Source organism: Ahaetulla prasina, chromosome 2 (assembly GCF_028640845.1).
Source record: "Ahaetulla prasina isolate Xishuangbanna chromosome 2, ASM2864084v1, whole genome shotgun sequence".
NCBI lineage: Eukaryota > Metazoa > Chordata > Lepidosauria > Squamata > Colubridae > Ahaetulla > Ahaetulla prasina.
The window spans coordinates 103698984-103717863 of NC_080540.1; the positions used below are offsets into that span (position 1 = coordinate 103698984).

The 18880-nt window shown below is 44.5% G+C and overlaps 1 protein-coding gene across 1 annotated transcript; it reads right to left on the minus strand.

The window, feature by feature from the left end:
• Positions 1-1666: 1666 nt before the first annotated feature.
• Positions 1667-9304, minus strand: MSX2 (msh homeobox 2). Its single transcript, XM_058171850.1, has 2 exons — positions 8733-9304; positions 1667-2288 (listed from the first exon to the last, which is right to left on the minus strand). Exons 1-2 carry the CDS (start codon positions 9067-9069, stop codon positions 1864-1866), a joined length of 762 nt encoding a protein of 253 aa, XP_058027833.1. The 5' UTR covers positions 9070-9304; the 3' UTR covers positions 1667-1863.
• Between the last annotated feature and the right edge of the window lie 9576 nt (positions 9305-18880).

The window sequence follows — 18880 nt, forward strand, 5'->3', positions numbered from 1 at the left end:
TACCAATGTCTGTAGTAAAGGCCCCAAAGAAAAATTATTTGGAAACAGATTGTTAATGACTTGCGATGTCTGCATTTGGATTTTTCTTAAAATTAAAATTTTTCTGACCTACCTACCCAAAAGTCTTTGATTTTGACCCAGAAAAGAGGAGACAAAATTAATCTTTTTTTAAAGAAAGAAATTAACTCCACGCATTGACAAATCAACACACCGTTAAACAAGATGTTTTTAATTTAATTCTAAATAAAGAGATAAGAAATAATAAATCTTCAATAAAATATATAAAATTGTACAAGGCATCCCTTTCAAAGGGATTTTCGTAGGCTAGGGATGGGTGGGTAAAAGGCCAGCACTGAACTAATAAGACAAAAGATTCACAATGTAGCCTGTAGCAGGGCAGATTCCTTCTCACTCTTGAGGACGTGCTAAAAACACACCTTGGAAACATCTGGTCTTCAGCAACCTGCCTCCCCTCTGTCGACACTTTACCACAAGGTTTAGCCATAGTAATAATAAAACAATTAAAACAATTGGGTTATATAGTACCATATATGCCAAGCAGAACTCTTTCTTCCCTGCCCTCCTCTGAAATAAATCAAAGAGAGGAGAGCTGTCCTGTCTTTAGAGTGGGCGGCACTACTTTGTTCTCACAGCTTTATTTCATCCTCTGGGCTTGTGGGTGTGTCAAGACTCACTTAAGCATAATTCATTTTTACAAGCTAATAATGGTTAAATCACAAGATTATTGCAATAAACACAAAACAACTCTGCAACACAAAACAACTCTGGTTTCCTCATCCCTCTGCACATTTGCACAACTATAGGTTCTCTTTTCGTACCTCTCACCTGTTTGTTCCCAATAGCAACAATGTTGGCTGAACTGCAGACTTGATTTAAATGATAATTAAATGGACATTAAATGGGCAAACCGGGATCAAGAGAAATCTAAAAGAGGCTTCTTGGGTTTTTCTCTGCCGTGGCATCATACCCATCTGAATGCTGCCTTAACAAACAAGAATGAACTGCAAACGAAAACTTGGCAAAACTTGCCTCTGTAGAAATCCTTTTACAAGATTGAAATGGGGAATCCCACTTCATGGGTGCCATTCTACAGGGATTATTCCAGGAGGAAATTTTTATAAAGGAATGGAAAACTCACTTTGCCAGATCAGACCAACAAGCCACCCAATCCATCATTTTGCATCTGAAGTATTCCAGTTCCTTGCATTTCAGTTTCCAGGACTGTCTGGAGTGCAGTGAAGGGGTCCAAAGAGAAATGCAGAAACCAACCGAGTCTCAAGTCAGCTTTTATTTCTGAAGTTGGTTTTATAAATAAGGCCTCCTCTATATGTTTATATGCTTCCTCAATCAGTCAAAAAATACATGTGCATTTTTACCTCCATGCCTGCGCTCACACCACACTATGGGAATAAGTACTACTGAACAAAGTGAGATATATTCCTTCTGAGTAAGCAAGCATAAGAAAAGACTGCAAGTTTCTCACTCTCAAGGTGTGTGGGTGTGTGAATGATATTCCACAGGTTTACTGGGAACTTTGAGAAGGCTGATAATTAAATCATACATTTTCCTGGGAATAGTAATCTCCCTTCCCTGTGCAGTATATAAATAAACTATATTCCTTAAAGTCTGTATATTTAAAAAAAACAAAAAACCTTGCATTCAGGATCAGATTCTAGCTGGGGAGCTCACATTTGGTCGGTTCCCAAGTTGCAGAATACAGATTCGGTGTTCAAATTCCTATATATTTGATAAGGCACATTACAAGAAGGTGGAAAAATGTCCAGTCATAGTTCTGTACAGCACTTTTAACCGAGTACACTCCATCATCCCTTTCTGGTCTTCTTATGATAAGTGATACATGCTGTAGCCCACAGGAGTAGCATAGAGTCCTACAGGTGGGATGGGAAGCACAGGTCTGTGAAAGGGATATGATGTTCCATAGAGAGAGGCGGCCTGGAGAGGCGAGTTGATAGGAAAAGGGAGGCTAAAACCGGACGGCAACATGGGCTTCGCCGCCATTTTTAACTTCTCCAGCTCTGCTTCCTGCAGTCTTTTTGCTTTGGCCCTTCGGTTCTGGAACCATATTTTGACTTGGGTCTCTGTAAGATTGAGGGAACTTGAGAATTCAGCCCTTTCAGCAATGGATAGATACTGCTTCTGACGGAATTTGCGCTCTAAGGCTAGCAGCTGGGAAGTTGTGAAAGGTGTTCGAGGCTTCCGATTGGTCTTGTGTTTTCTCAGTGTACAGGCTGTGGGGCTCAGGTGTCCTGGAAGAAAAGCAAAGAAAGATCAATTACTTGAGATGAGAATTAGACTGCCAAATGCTAGGAGTAGCAATTTTTTTTTCTTATGCTGTATAGAGCATGTAAAGAGCATAAATTTTTTTTTGGGGGGGAAATAATGTCCATAGCCTAACAAAGTAGGAAGATAAAAGATTTTGTATAGGAGTGGCAGCTAAGCTTATTTCACAAAAAGGTACAATGTGTGCGCACTGATGTCAATAAGACAAAACATTCCATTTTGGAAAAGTACCCAGAGGAGAGTATGTGAAATAGAACAAGAACATCCAGAGGTTATAGGTAAGGGAAGTTTTTTTTTAAATGGAGAAGGAATTATTTGTGAAATTCTGGCTAATGATGTCCTTTTATTTCATAAGGTGAATGCCTTAAGCTTATTCTTAGCAAAATCAAATTATCAGATAAAGCCTACTGTGCCCACACATTAAATTATTACACTAGATCAAAGCAATCACCCATCCAATCCATTGTGTTTATTAATTTAGCCAATATAATCCACTTAAGTCGGGAGTCTTTATCTGCAGTGTTTAAAGTCTTCTGCAACTTAGCAAATCAAACACACAAGAGTTGCTTTGTCCTTAACAGTCTATTTAGAAACTCTCCTGGTGTGAGAGCTATTTCACACACATTACTTAGTAGCCAAATTTGGGGTTTATCACTAAACGCACACTTGACAGGAATCTGTAGCCAATTGTTGCTTTCAATTTACTTTATCTATGCAAAACATGTGTTCGACACAATATCACTACCCAGTTTGAAGTGCCCACTTTGCACACTCTGGCAATACCATCAGAAAACAATGTGAAGGGAATAATGAACAGCACTCTATATGTTTATACCTACTTTAATACTTTAAATCTCTCCACTAAGAATATTAGAATTTACCAAGCAAATTTAACATTTGTCATAAATGTCCTATTCCACTAAAGGAATAAGGCTGTGATATATTGAGAAATATTCTCCACTTACAATTCATTTTGTGACCATTCAAAGTTACAATGGCACTGAAAAAAAGGGATGGTCTTTCACACTTACGACCTTTGCAGCATCCCTATGGTCACAAAATTTGGACATTTGGCAACTGGTTCATATTTATGACGGTTACAGCATCCCGGGGTTACGTGACCCGCCTTTTGCAACCTTCGGACATGCAAAGTCAACAGAGAAGCCAGATTCACTTAACAAGTGAATACCTTTAACAGTGATTCACTTAACAGCTGTGGCAAGAAAAGTCGGAAAATGGGGCAAAACTCACTTAACAAATGTTTCAATTGGCAACAGGAATTTTGGACTCCGTTGTGGTTGTTAGTCGAGGACTACTATACTTAGAAACAGTATGGCAGTCACTGTACCCAATGTGACAGAACAGCTCACAATTTATATGGCAAAGCTTGATTGTCCCTTCTCACATTCTGTATCTCCAATATCACATCAAGAAGGAAGGAAATCAGCTTGTTACATGGTCAATCACTGGCTGACTTTCCTTTCTGCAATAATTGATTCCATTCCAGATTGTCTAAATAAAATGATTTTTTTATTATTATTATTATTTTGATTTATGAATGAAATTGATATGGCTGCCCAGCTCACAGAAAATGACCCCGGCTGCAAACAACACTCCAATACAATAGTAAATAAACATATGGAAGGTAAAGAGGTTGAAAGGCCTCCATGTGGAAGAGTAAGCACATCAGGTGCTGCCTGTATGTTCCTTTTAGCAAGTCTTGAAAAAACAAGAATTTTAATAGGTTATATAACTGAAGCAAAAGGGGAACATAATCCAAAAAGAAACTCAGCTAGATGAGCTTGTTTTTTATGTCTTGTAAGTAGTAGAAAACTAGATATCACATCAGCCACTACATGTTATGATTTATCTAGCTGAAATATTTTTGAAGTTTTGCCTACAGGCACTAGTATAAAAGCTGATAAGTTTTTAATTTGTTTGTTCAAGTCTATGTTCATTTATATGACTTCCACTGAAATTAAGGGTTGATTGATATATATGTGATGTTTGAACAGAGTAGATTATCGCCTCTCTGTTGGAATTAATTTAGTTTCTTGTATCTTTAGGCAGCAGCAGCAGTGGCAGGTGAAGGTGGGGAAGAGAGAGAGGTAGAGATCAAAAGGCCGATATATTGATTTAACATATAGTTGTTATAACATGTGCTAATCCTGAAAATATATATTCGGAACAAATATGGGATTTAATCATATTCCATTACTACTCAAGACCTTTAATTGAGAAGGTTGCCATTCCCTTTCAGCCTGCTTCTGAATATATCCAGAAGTTCAATAATATGAACTATTATTTTCAATTCCTTGGAGAAAGAACAACCTGCCAGCATCAAAACCCACACATTTCTCAGTCCTACTGCACCACATCAATCATGGTGGCTTACTTCAAGACATTCCGTGAACATCACAGTCTCAAGGCAGCCCCTGGTAAACTTAAGAGTGCAAACTTCTGCTGGTTTACTCAGAAGTGAGTCCCTTGTGTTTAGGTTAGGCTTGTTCCTTTATAAATGTATTTTGGCTTGCAGGTTCAGAATAAGCTCGAGGGAAACAGTGGTGGAAGAGGCAAATTTTGGCTATCTTTACATGCCAGATTTACCTATGCATATCCTTAACATGGTTTCCTGAACTGACTCAATTTCCGAGCTTCGCACTCCATCCTCAGTCACAAACAAATGACACAGCCTATGTTCGCAGAACCCATTAGGTGTTTAGCCAGTTTGTGGCTGAGGGGGTAGTATAAATCCAGTGACTCTATAGGATAGTTTTATTTTAAGAACAAATTTAATGAATTTAAGAACAAAGTAGTTATTGCACTACAGAATCGATGCTAGAAATGTCATGTCATTAGTCAGTAAGGGCTCTTTTTCTCTTATTCTCCTGCCAATCTTTTTTGGGTCTTTAGAAAGCATGTTCAGAAATACAAAATACAGTAAGATTGCCTTCCTATAAGGCACACTTATAGAGAAGTACTCCCAATTAAATCTTTCACAGAAATAGAAATGAAGTTATTTTCATATTTCATTTAGGATTATGTTGTAAATGTCAGCAAGATGCTGGAAAAAGAAAGGATTGATCTTAAAAGTGTATTAATCGTGAATGAAATAGGTTTTTTGATCGTGCAAGTAGCGTGTTGGTTTTTTTTTTACTATGAACATATTAAAAGTATCATTCAATTTTTGACAGTTCTCCCTAACTAAAGCAAAGCCCAAGTGGTCCTTAAACAATGATTCTCCAGGTTGATGAACAGAGTTTATAAATGGAAGAACAGCTTCTTTTGTGGTTTAAGATAGTGTTAAAAATCATACATTGTTCGTAAATGAAGAAATCTTACTGACTCAGAGATGTTATTGGAAGGCAGCATTAATATGTTCTCTTTTACATATTTGTATGAGAGTTTCGGTAGGTAAGCTACGGAGGAGAATGCGTTAAACCACCAAGTTATTCAAATGCATAGACGACTTTGACTTAACTGGGTTTATGTTAGGAAAGTCTACACAGATTCAGTTAGAGTATCATGCCCCTATTGATAATAGAAAGGAGAAGACGGCAAGGTAAATATCTCCTGGCTGAAGCAATAAGGCACAAAGCAGTAGTTTTACTTAATGGAAGTTGGTTAATAGCTAAGGTTCCAAATGGCATTGCATCTGTTTTCAAAATATGATATGCATTATAAAAAAATATAATCTCTATCATCTCTGTAGTTTTTAAATTGTCTTCTAAAGTAGCTTGCCATCTGTCAAATGATCTCATTCCATGTATTGCCGCAGTTCATCACCATAATACAACTATTTTAAAAAAGAGAGTTTTATTACTATTTACAAAATATATATTGAGCAGCAGCTGGAAGCTATCCCTTGCCGTATTATTAGTGACATTTCCTTCCAAGCATTCTAATGTTTGATATTTTTTCTCCTTATGCCTCATGTGACTTTTAGTTTATTTGGCTGTTTGATGAGAATGGACTTTCTCCAGGTAAGTTTTTCCCTGTTCAGGAGCAACCTGAATAAATCTGCAAGAAGACTTTTAAGATACAATCCATGGGAGCAAATTCCACTGACGTTAATAAAAGTTATTTTATACAGAGGTAAGTTTACTTGCCAAAATAATTCAATAAAGGGGACAGAATCTCTATAAGGTGTACTCCTCCTTTCAGAAAGTAATATTGCCTTATGATTTTTCCTATTTCACTTTTCTTCCAGTTGAAAACACATATAGGTCATACTGGAATTTGGTGCAATTTTAATTTCCAGGTTTGTTTGTTTTTTTTTGAAAAAATTATTTCAGAGGAGTTTGGAACTATTTTAAAAGTTTTCTTAAGTCACCAGATCTAAAATTTCAAGGACCCACAAATTCACTCCATAGAAAAAGAAAAATGAGCAGAAATGCCAGTGTATGCTTTGTAGAAGTTATTTTACTTTGCTTTGTTTTTTTCAAGACTATCCTTTCCTATTTGCCTAGGCAGACCTTCTAAATTGTACTGCAAGGCAGATTTAGACTGTTTTAGGGTTGTTTGATCATGTGAAGGGAATGGACAGCGTGCAATCCTATACAGATTTACTCAGGAGTTAAATCTGAGTGAATATGACCAGTCAAAAGAACCGAATAGGAAGAAGAGGCACAATTTTTTATTGCTTTCAGGGTGATTTTACAGAAAGGTGTGTGGAAAACAAAAAGAGGACAATAGGTTACCTTAGTTTCTGTGTTTTACCCTGCAAACAAGGTTTCCTTTTATACTCAACAGCGCTGCTTTTTTAAAAAGTATACTTAGATCCTAACAGAAAGTACCTTCTGTTAAAAACGGGTAAGCACAGAGCCTGACAATAATGAACCCAGTTGTGACACAAGTTTTCATGGGGCAGACTCCATCCTTTGCCAGATGTAAGACCACAATTATAATGGACTATCGAGAGTACACTGCAGTTAGTGTACTAAGACAGCTACAAATAAAGGAAGATGTTTTCCCATCTTCCCATCTTCACCAGTGAATCAGAAGAGGTTGATACAGGGGGACACAAGTATCTTTTGAGGTACTGTTTTTTAACTTGGGTTCAAAAATATACAAGAGGAGGGGGCCTTCCTTCCTTCCTTCCTTCCGCCAAATGGCAAGCTCATTTTTGGAGAGGTGGGGGGACTCGATTAAGAGAGAGTTTTAAAATATATTCATTTTAAAACCTGCCTGCGATGAGCTAGGTAGGTATACCAGGATGGCAGGAACGCTCCTGGAGGCAAAGGAAAAAAAGGAAAGATATGACACTGAATCGCCTAGTAGCGCCGGTGTCGCGATTCCCTTTCGGACCCAGCGGAACTGGAGCGAATCACCCGCGCGGGTACAGGCGAAGCGGAGTTCCCGACGGATTATAAAAAAGCAAGGTGACCCCTTCCTCACCATCCCGGGTTCTTTGGTTCCCGGGCCTGGACTTATGGCGTTGGGACTACGTAAGTAGCAGGCATTCAGCGGAGCCTGGAAGGCCGGCTGTTGCTACAGGTGCACCGAAGAAGGCACCGGAGGGCGCTGAACGCGAGGATCGTCCCTTAAGACATTTTGGTGGCGGCGAAGGAGGGAACAGTGTAGAAACGGGAAGGGGGGAAAAAAACCCCACCAAACTAAGCGAATTAAGCAGAGAAACAGACTTTTCACGGGGGGTGGGGTGGGGAGGAGGAGGTAGGGTGATCAGAGGCGATCGAGGACTAAGCAAGACAGCGAGAGCAATTCCCTCCTGCTCCCGAAAGGCAGAAGCTAAAAATTACCCGGTTAAAGTTGGATCCGGATGACCTGGAAGACCAAGAGAGAGCGAGAGAGAGAGCGTATGAGTGAGTGAGTGAGAGTCGTTCGGACTTGGGGTGGGGTGAGGAGGGGATCTAGCTTGAGCCTTGAACTGCAAAAGCGTCAGTGGCGCCAGGCCCGCGGCGTCTCTTTGGACAGTTCCGGACACACAGCAGCTTAAAGGGGCGGCTAAAGCTTAAAAGATCGCGTCGCTAGCGAGTCCAAACGTTAACTCGCGGCGCGGAAACAAAAGAAGTCGCTTTTTTTTAAAAAAATTAAACTTTTAAGGCCGAGAGACCTCGACGAAATTATGCTTTGCAAACTGGAGCGGGTTTCTTCCCCCCCCCCGCCCCGAAATCTTCCTTGGATTCAGCCTTGACAAATGCTTTCTCCGAAGTTTAAAAAAACAACAACCCGCAGGCTGCCTCTCCCGCTCTTCTGAAGTCCGGACCCTGGCGAGATCGCAGTTTTGCGGGGGGTGGGGGGTGGGAGACTGGGGTGTTTGGAGGGGTAAAGCCACATCACACACACACACACACACACACACACACACACACACAGAGAGAGAGCTGACTTGGCCGCCCAATTTCATACTCCTAGCGCTCTTCGACCCTCCCTAAGTTCAAAGCACTCACTTGGGGGAGGGGAGTATCTGCCGGCCTCTGGAATCCAGGACGAGCCATCCTCGGAGTTTTCGGATTTCACCGACGAGGTCTCGAAGGTTTTTGTAAGCCCGCCGGGGCTGGGAGCTTCCCTGGAGACGTGAGTGGGCAAGAGCAGGTTCCTAGAAGTACCCAAACCAGCCCCTTCCAGACTTCCGCTCGCCTCTCGGGATGGCTTTTTGTCGGACATAAGCGCTTCCACGCTGAACGGCAAACTGGAGACCTTGACTTTGTGGTGATCCTCGGGCCCAGCCGCGGGGCCCTCTTCGTCCGAGGAGAAAACCTCCTTAGCTTTGGAAGGAGAAGACATCTCGGCGCAGCTTCGCAAAGATCCCCGCGTAGAGAAGCAGCCGCCCTGCAGTCTCGCCGCCGCAGCAGCCTCCGCCGCCGCCGCCGCCTTTCTTCTTCTTCTTCTCCTCCTCCTCTTGTTCCCGAGTCCAGACCTCTCAATCAATCTCTCGCTTCGGAGGCTCTCCTGGACGCACCACCTCCGCTCACTTCAGCCCCCGACAACAGACCCAACTTTTTTTTTTTCCTCCCCTTTTTTGGGAGACTTCTGGCTGTTTCCTCCTTCGGGGAAGTTGAGTAAGCGCGGCTCAGCAAATGAGAGCCGCTCGGGATGGCGACGTAAGGCGGTGACTCATGTGATTGGCTCCGAGCGGCCCTGAGCATAAGTGGGGTTGGGTTTTTTTCTTTTTCTTTCTTTCTTTTTGCCTTTTAAATAAATTAGAAGTTAATGACATGGGCAGCAAACGGAGCTGTATTATTAGGGAGCTTTCCAGCTCTGTAACCCTGCCAAACAACAGGAAAGTCGGTGGAGTAATTAGGGCTGATGATACCAAAAGGAAACGCTGGAAGAGCAGATTTCAACCCCCCCCCCTTTATATTTAGACTCTCTCGCCCTGGAGGGGAAAAAAAGGGCGGGGGAGACTGCTGGGTTTTCAACCAGAATCGCTTCAAAACGTTTTAACTAGGCAGCCGTGCATCCCCCCCCCCATGACAACAACCAAGCCCGCATGACATAAATAGTGCAGCCATCCATTTTGCCTATATACTGAAAATGCATCGAGAACTAAGTGGGAAACAGTTCTCTTTTTTACTTCTAGAGAGCGCCAGCGCTCTTGCCCCCCAAGAGAGAGGAGGGAGAGGGAGAGAAGGAAGGATGGCACAAGGCAGTGGCATGAATCACTTCCAGGTTAGGGAGGTGAAATGGACGTCCTCTGGGCAGAGCTTCTCTTAGTGGAAGCGAAACCCAAGCAGTCTTTAAAAGCGTGGTCCGGGATACTGAGGCCCCCCTCGGGAAAAAAAGTGGGGGGAAACGAGCAAAGTCTCCCGAGGCGAGTCGGTTGGTGCTCCGAGACAAGGCCTTTCCAAATGCCTCCTTTGCGGCTTCTCTCTATCCCTCCGAATGGTGAAGGAGACCCTCGCGGGACAAGGACGAGAAACTGCCCTGAGGAAGGCACTGAATGGGAGACGGGATGAATTGCAGACCTTCGGGGCACGGGAGTGGGGGCGGGGATTTCATCAGAAGTAGCCGGTTCTTTCCACCACCTCGCGAAGATACTTGGGACTTGAAGTTTGCCTTTCTCCACTTTTGCTCAGGAATCGTTTCCCGCCGCTCTAAAGGAACACATGAAGCGCGTTGGGGGAGAACCTGACTTTTTGTTTTAAATTTATGTTTTTAAAAATAATTATGTTGGTAAAGCTCAGTTACAACAGACGCCTAAGCCCTGATGACAAACAGATGCATGTTTAATAAGCCCTGAGTCGGCACTCTTTCACTTGTGAGCGCATCAAACAGCCTGAAGGACGGCAGTTGTCATCCTGGGTTCTTTTTTCTTTTCTTTTTTTCCACCACGACGTGCCATTAAGACCAGGAGGTGGATTCAGTTTAAATGACATTCCAATTAGCAGCTCGAGAAAAGTAGATCATATTTTTTTTGGCTTGACAATTAATTTTAATCTGTCGGTGATAGCTATCTAATCGCTCGCTGATAACTCTTGTGGCTATTAAAAGAAGCAGCAGGCTGGGGAAGCGGTGACGGTGTTTTCGAGAGGAGAGAAGGAAGGATGGCACAAGGCAGTGGCATGAATCACTTCCAGGTTAGGGAGGTGAAATGGACGTCCTCTGGGCAGAGCTTCTCTTAGTGGAAGCGAAACCCAAGCAGTCTTTAAAAGCGTGGTCCGGGATACTGAGGCCCCCCTCGGGGAAAAAAGTGGGGAAAAACGAGCAAAGTCTCCCGAGGCGAGTCGGTTGGTGCTCCGAGACAAGGCCTTTCCAAATGCCTCCTTTGCGGCTTCTCTCTATCCTCCGAATGGTGAAGGAGACCCTCGCGGGACAAGGACGAGAAACTGCCCTGAGGAAGGCACTGAATGGGAGACGGGATGAATTGCAGACCTTCGGGGCACGGGAGTGGGGGCGGGGATTTCATCAGAAGTAGCCGGTTCTTTCCACCACCTCGCGAAGATACTTGGGACTTGAAGTTTGCCTTTCTCCACTTTTGCTCAGGAATCGTTTCCCGCCGCTCTAAAGAACCTGACTTTTTGTTTTAAATTTATGTTTTTAAAAATAATTATGTTGGTAAAGCTCAGTTACAACAGACGCCTAAGCCCTGGTGACAAACAGATGCATGTTTAATAAGCCCTGAGTCGGCACTCTTTCACTTGTGAGCGCATCAAACAGCCTGAAGGACGGCAGTTGTCATCCTGGGTTCTTTTTTCTTTTCTTTTTTTCCACCACGACGTGCCATTAAGACCAGGAGGTGGATTCAATTTAAATGACATTCCAATTAGCAGCTCGAGAAAAGTAGATCATATTTTTTTTGGCTTGACAATTAATTTTAATCTGTCGGTGATAGCTATCTAATCGCTCGCTGATAACTATTGTGGCTATTAAAAGAAGCAGCAGGCTGGGGAAGCGGTGACGGTGTTTTCGAGAGTGGGAGAGGCAGAACCACAACAGGAGAAGGATCCTTTCCTTGAACCATATTCTCTGGTCTCAAGTCCCTTAATTCTTAAAAAGAGAGAGAGAGAGAATGGGGCGCCCTCTTATTTGATCTTATAAGCACTTATTTTCCAAGGATTAGTTTGTTTTAAGCGAAGTCGACTCGACTCCAGCTTTCTTAAGCCATCCCAGAGGAAAGAGAGACTCAGAGAAATAAAGAAACTGGCGCTTGGTCGGTTATGTAAAACCGCTGGGTTTATGGTAAATCTTCCTTTATCGCAGTTATTAAGAAAAGGTGCCTCCCACCACATTGCTGGGCTTTCCATCATTAGCTAGAAGGGCAAACCGAATCACCCAGAACCTCGGCCTGCACTTTGTCGGGGTAGGGGTGGGGGGGGGGGTGGAAGAGAGGAGGCGATGCACACCGAATTTATTCAATTTTCTACCTCCCCAAACTTTTTTTTTTTTGAGCAGCCCGCTGTAGCAATGTCAACGAAACAGATGACTTTGGCTGGCTTGCTCACTCACTCCTTCTTGAAAGAAGGCCTGTCGCCTGCCTCTTTTGCATTTGATCATTAATGCTCTAAAATAAAATAAAAATTAATTTGCTGCCTTACACAAGATGATGGGGATCATCATTTCCTTGTTTACGAGAAGGCTGTCAGAGTGGCATGCGAAAATAAAGGCTGCCCCCCTCTCCTGCGGCGTATGGAGACAGTTGCTTTGATCGGGGTGATTTCCACCGCCCCCATCCCCCACCTTGGTCCGAAGCCATTACTTCCAGCAGTGGGTGTGAGAGAAAAACCGCTGGACTTCGGAGGGTGGACAGTCCACCTCCCGTCGAAACCATGACAACACTCTATGGAATTCATCCTAGCGCCTTCAAGGAGTCTGAAAGGCTGTGCAAGAAAACACTTGGACTTCCAAAGTAATTGCTGTTATTGTCAGGTCTTGCAACCAATTACTGTGGTTATTATTACTACTACTATTTATGCTATGTGCGGCAGAAAAGCCGTAGGAACTTAAGATCACAGGCTACTGAAACTCTTCCTAAGGAATGCTGCACCGGGTTAGAGCTGCAAGTGGTTCAGATCTGGATTCCGGAGAAGGCGAAGTTCTTTTTCATTTGCCAATCAATCCCCTTAACTTCTAAAACTCCACCTTTCACTTCAAAGCCTTCAGCGTATCTACAAAGAGGCGCCGCTTTGATAAAGGGGTGGACATCTCCTCCAAACTGACCCATGCTTGTACCCCCTGGTCGTCATCTCCCTAGCACCAAGCCCTGCAAATGCCAGGACCAAGGTGGAAGCCACGTGTCTACGAGCTGGGTTGGTTTCTTGCAGACATTTCAATTACCCAACTAGGTAAAATCTAAGGTCTGCAAGAAAGCAACCAAAGCTCAGAGAGCCTCAAGGACTCTTCAGTTCGACCCCCGAACTACAAATATTCTCTTCCATTGGTACGACGTGCTTCCGTTTGAGAAGTATTTTAGATTAGGTAGATAAACCCATTATTTCATTAAACCGGAGTAGACAGAACTTGAAATAAACCTCGGGAAAGTCAACCACTTCTAATTCTCCCGCCCTGCTTTACCTCAAGTATTTACTACCAGTACCACTTTTAAGCTATTTTCAAAACTCAGACTGCCAAACGTGTAGCCAGCATGAACCGACGGCAGCTTCTGAACCCCCGAGTGGCAGAAAATAAGCAATTGGTTTGAATCGAGTCCTCTTTGCAAAACCATCCGCGTTGGGATAGCAACCAGCCAGCATTCCGATTCTTCTCCTCCTCCTCCTCCCCCCCCCCCGCGCCACCCCAGTGACAGGAAAATTAAAATTGATGAAAATCGAGAACAATGTGAGTAAACAGAAACAATGTAAAGCTAGTGCCGCTCCGTCGAAGAGCTTCAGATAATTACCCCGGAATCAATGCAACGCTTTACCCACAAAGAATGGGAACAGGCATCAGGTTAGGTCAAAATGACCTGGTTTACAGTTCCAGCATATTGGATTCTGTGTCTTCAAACGGACAGGTTAAGGCTTTTGAATTCTTTTAGCCTCCTATTGCTCCCCCCCCCACTTCTTTTTCTTTTTTTCTTCTCTTTTTGTTATGGGTTCAGCTTGATCGTCTGCCTAACTGAACCCTTGTTGTTTTGTTTTTTATGATTTGCAGGTTTCGTCCATCCAAACTATTAATTTTCTCATCGTTCCCATCACCCACCTCCTTCCACTTATGACTGTATGACTGTAACTTTGTTGCTTGTATCCTTATGATTTATATTGATATTGATTGCTTATTTGTACCCTATGACTGTCATTAAGTGTTGTACCTTAGAAATGTTGACGAACGTATCTTTTCTTTTATGTATACTGAGAATATATGCACCAAGACAAATTCCTTGTGTGTCCAATCACACTTGGCCAATAAAAAATTCTATTCTATTCAAACCACATTTGGTCATTTCAGTCGCTGGTGGGAGATTTTGCTTTGTTTTTGCTACAGGTAGCGAGGAAAGAGGTACCGACATTACCCACAGACACCCCCCATGCCCTGTACACAGGAAGGGGATGATGGTGATGATGATAAGTGACTCGAGGGGATATTCCCATAGGCTTTAGAGACAGAGGACCCAATTATATGGTTCGGGATTTGAAAGGCTCAACTGGATCAATCATTTCATTCAAGGAAGCACAAATAATCCGTTCCGTGTAACCCCAAGTATTATTTCGGTAGCTGGGACTTTCCAAGCCCCCCCCCTCCTCCTCGCCGGGCCATTGAGTTCAATGGACAAAATGTAACGGAGGGGGGTAGGAAATGCATTTGGGGGGGGGAGAAGAGGCTCTCCGAGTCTTTGAAAGAGCTTCTTGCGTATCTTGGTCCACCCTCCACCTCCCCCCCCTCCAACGCACCGTTTCTGAAGGCAGAGCCAAAGGGAGGGGTTGGATGGAAGGTTCGCCCTTGAACAGAATGGATCGGAGGCGTTTTCGAACCCAATACAGGCCCAAGGAGTTCAAAGGGCATTCAAACGCCCAGAGGGCAAGCAGCCAGACGCGTGGAAGGACTTTCCCCTGATGTCAGTGGAAGCGCCAACCTCTCACCGTTCCGGGGCTTTGAAGTCAAAAGCCGGAGAGGGGTGGGGGGAGCTTTCGGGCTGCCACAGTCTTTGTAAAGAGCAATACATCTTTCCCAGCAGGACGGCCTTTCGCCTGTTGACAAGGAAAAAAAAGGGGGGGCTTTTCTTTCGGTAGGATGCCTTCCTAAAGGCGTCTGCGTCTAGCCCGACAGCATCAGAAACGCGGAGCAGCCGATTCTGGCAAAGGCTCGCTCCTGCTTTTCCTGAACTGACGCCGCACATTAAAGTCGCCGACTCCAGAGGAGCAAGTCGTAGAATTGTACTCCCGAATGTTTTGGGGTCACAGTTAATAAACCGACCCCCAAACTGCAAATGTCTTCCCTGTTGGGCCTGCAGGTCTTAAGACGCCGGGATTTACTTCAACTGGAGAAGGATCTCCCGAATAGGCATGAATACATGCCCGCTATTCGCATGTTAGCCGCGCCTTCGCCACTCGGCCAGTTTGGTTCCTGATCCAATCAACACACTAAGTTAACATTTTACTTCGGAGGATGGGAGAAGGAGCCCCTCCTAGAGTTTAAGCAAGCGTTGCAACCGGCTGCGCAGAGCAAAGGAAAAAAGGAAAACGCTTCTCTTTTTCTGCCAACAATGGTTGAGATTGAGAAATGTCCCTGTACTTACTACCCACTGTTGCTTGATTATCGTGTCGATAGTGACAGTAATAATACTCAGCGATTCGGGCAATTAAGCGGGACAGTGCACAGATCGGCATTGTTGCTTTGCCACGAACACTTTTTAAGCCTTCTCCGAAGTGCTGTTCAATTTGTCTTTATCGCGGCGCGCAATTCAACCGGAGACGTGCCGCCCTCTGCGTCCGGTTAATTTTAAACAGGGAAGGGGCAGGCCGATGTCCGTAGGAGCCTGGCTTTGATGGCCACCTTCGGATTCAGTGGGGCTGGTGGAAATTTCGATTTCAGGTGCCGAAAATTCTTTGCAAGGCCTCCGGTTTGATCAAACGCCCCCCACCCCCACCCCCCCAAAAAATTTCGGCTGCCCGCCAAGTGCCATGGAGTGTGTGTGTGCTTATTCGTCTTGTTTTAATCAGGCCGATGGCGAGCATCTTAAATGTTATTTACTGGATGAGGATACGTCGCGCAGGGCATGGAGCATCCATGGGGTTCAAGGGACAGTTGTGCCGGCGCTAGGGGCCGAGTAGCGGAGGGCAAGCTCCTCTAGGATCCTTCCTCCTAGAGGCCCATGAAGGCGGAGAGCTCCCAGAACAGTTCCGCGTCGGCTCCCTCTTTCTCTCTCCCAGCCCGTCTCGCCGCCCCTCCGCTTTCTGTCTCTCTCTGCCGTCGCCGCCGCCCCTCTCTCTCTCTGGTCAATTACAGCAGCTGGGAAATATGCGCCCTGTTTCTGAAAGTCAGTCGTTCCTAGAGGAGGAGTGGCGAGCAGGAGGGAGCGAGAGACGGAGGGAGGGCGGGAGAGACGCGGCAGACAAACTAAGGCTGTTTGCAGGCGCCAGCAGCGGGGAGATGAAAGCAAACCTCCTGGGGGAAGTGGCTGTGCAGTTCGACCGGCTCCAGCGAGAGCAGAAGCTGCGGGCTGTCCCAAGCAATCCCGCCCCGCCCCGCCCCGCCCCGCCCCGCGCGCCCAGGGCAGCCGCCAGCCTGCCCCGCTCGGCTTACCTTCCGCTGTTCGGCCCCAAAGAAGTTGGGACGGGGAGGGCCGACCTCAAGATTCCACCGCCCCGGGGTGACTCTGTCCGAGGTGGGGGAGGAGGAGGAGGATGTTAGGACGGGGGACGGTTTGGAAAGATCCTGAAGAGGGAAAGGGATGCCGACCGGGTACCGGCGGCGGGATTCTCGGAGGTGCCCCTTGCCGTAAAAGGGCGGCAGAGAAAGGAGAGAAGATAGAAAGGGGCAGATCTCGGAGCCCGAATCGGACAAAGGGAAAGTTGCATCCGTAACCTTATCTGCATTGAATCGCAACTATGGGGAGAAGTAGGGTAGGGGGGGGCACAACGGAAGCAGCGCTTTTTCTCAGCAGAACGGATGGGCGCTGAACCAAGCCACATCAGGAGAAGCGTTCCCTCCTGCTGGCGGAGGCTTAGCCTCTTTTCCCGAATTCAGCTGGTTTGATTCCATGTTTTGCACGAATCCAGAAAAATGAGATAATCCAATTGCTAAATTAAGTGTGTTGTGTGATTCTGCACACATACTCTATCTTTTTTTTCCTCACTCGTGCACCTACACGCACGAATTATGTTTTTTTTTTTAAAAAGTACAACTCTCTTCTAGCTCTAAAGAAAGCCATCCCAGGAAAGGGGAGTAAAAGCTAAAGGTGAACCAAATTGTTTTAAGAAACAGGGTTCCACCAAAAACACCCTACATTTTCGAACTCTCTCTATTGGTATGAAACATAAAGAAGATGATTCTTTGTGTAACGAAGTTTCATGCTCCCATCTCCCTCCCTCCCTCCATCTCCTTAGGAATCGTGGTGCTTTCAGAAATGGGAACCATAGTGTTTTCTCCAAATACCAAATTCAGAAAGTGAGTTGAAATAGCTTGCCTTTTATACTAAGGATGGTCCCTTCATTTAATGGCAACTTCAGATTTTCGGTGGCTTGTAAGTATTGTGTGTGTATTGGTGGTGCGCGCTGCTAAATTGGAAAAAAAAATCAACTGGATCAGAAATATATGAGAAGAAGGGACTGTATTTTCAAAAAGTTTATTCTTCATGCAAAACAACTACAATAAAATTTTAGATGCAGATGAGATTCTTGAAGCCAACACCGATTTGAGCTGTTAGCATCTACTTGTAGAGAGCAGAGATCAATCTTCACCAGCCTAAAATCCTTCCCACGTGTTGAATCACAACTCTCACCACCATCAACTATGTCCTGGGAGATTATGTAGGGGTGTAATGAGAATGGTGGAAGTTGTGGTCCCAAATATGACAGAAGGGATTAGACTGGGGGAAGCTAGCTGGCATCCTTGTCTCTCTAGCATTCCTTTAAAACGTGTGTGTAGGACTGCAGCTAAAAGCCTGTACACACAGAAACAGATAGCATTGCTCAGAAGAAATCCTTGGGAATCTTTGGCAATCTGTGTCTTCCCAGAAATGAGTTCACACATTAAGTGAAACACGGTAAGGAAGAGGCACCAAGGCCACATTTTGTCTTTTCCGGAAGGGGTCCCTTTTTAAAGAAGCTCTCATCCTTAAAACGTCAGTAGCAGATTTTAAAAGAATAACTTGCTAATCAAATGGAGACTCGTCCATTTTCTCTTTGGTACCTCCCCCCACCCCCCAAAGAAATAAATTTCACTCCTAGGGAAAGAAGGAAATTGACTAATCTTTGGCCTTTGCAGTCTCAACAGCAAGATGAATTGTCAGTGTTTTCTCCTTTTTTTTCTTCCACCCTTTGAGTTTCTAAGGGCGGAGCTGAAGTCAGTAAAAGAGAGCCTTAATTATAAGTAATGTTGTGTGCATTTATCTTCAGACACACCATGAGGGGGGAGGGGGAAAACATCTAGGTAGAAGAGCTTTGGTGCTTCTGCCTCTGCTCCCAGCTTCAAAGCTTCCCCCCCTCCCCACTTTGTATTTTGGCCTCCCTTGGTTCTTATTATGTATGTACTAAGTTCTAAGCTTCAAGTTGTCTGCATCTGGGCAGATTCTACACAGGCTGAACACAGCAGAGACTCCCCCATTCAAAGGTCTCCTTAGCACTCAGGTTTCCATCTGACAGGCAGGCAAAGTTTCCTTGAAGAAGGCCAGTTTGTTGCTTAAAGTTACAACTCTGAAATTTTTGGAACAGGAAGTAAGGCCAATACTGAAGAAAGCATCTAAAATGGACACCTTCAGAAGTTTTCCTGGTGACCAAATAAAACCTATTGTCTTCAACTAGATTTCTTTTTGTTTTAAATTTCCTGGTAGCTATCTGCTGTACCTAACTAAATATGAGCCGATGCTTTGCTTCCAAGAAAGGGGCCTCTGCTGCTTGTCCAGGGAGACTAAAGCTGCCCTCCACTGTCTCTCTAAGGGGTGCTAATGCCCTTTTGCTGCAGGTACAGAGAGCAGAGTCAAGTTTTTAGACCTTGGTAG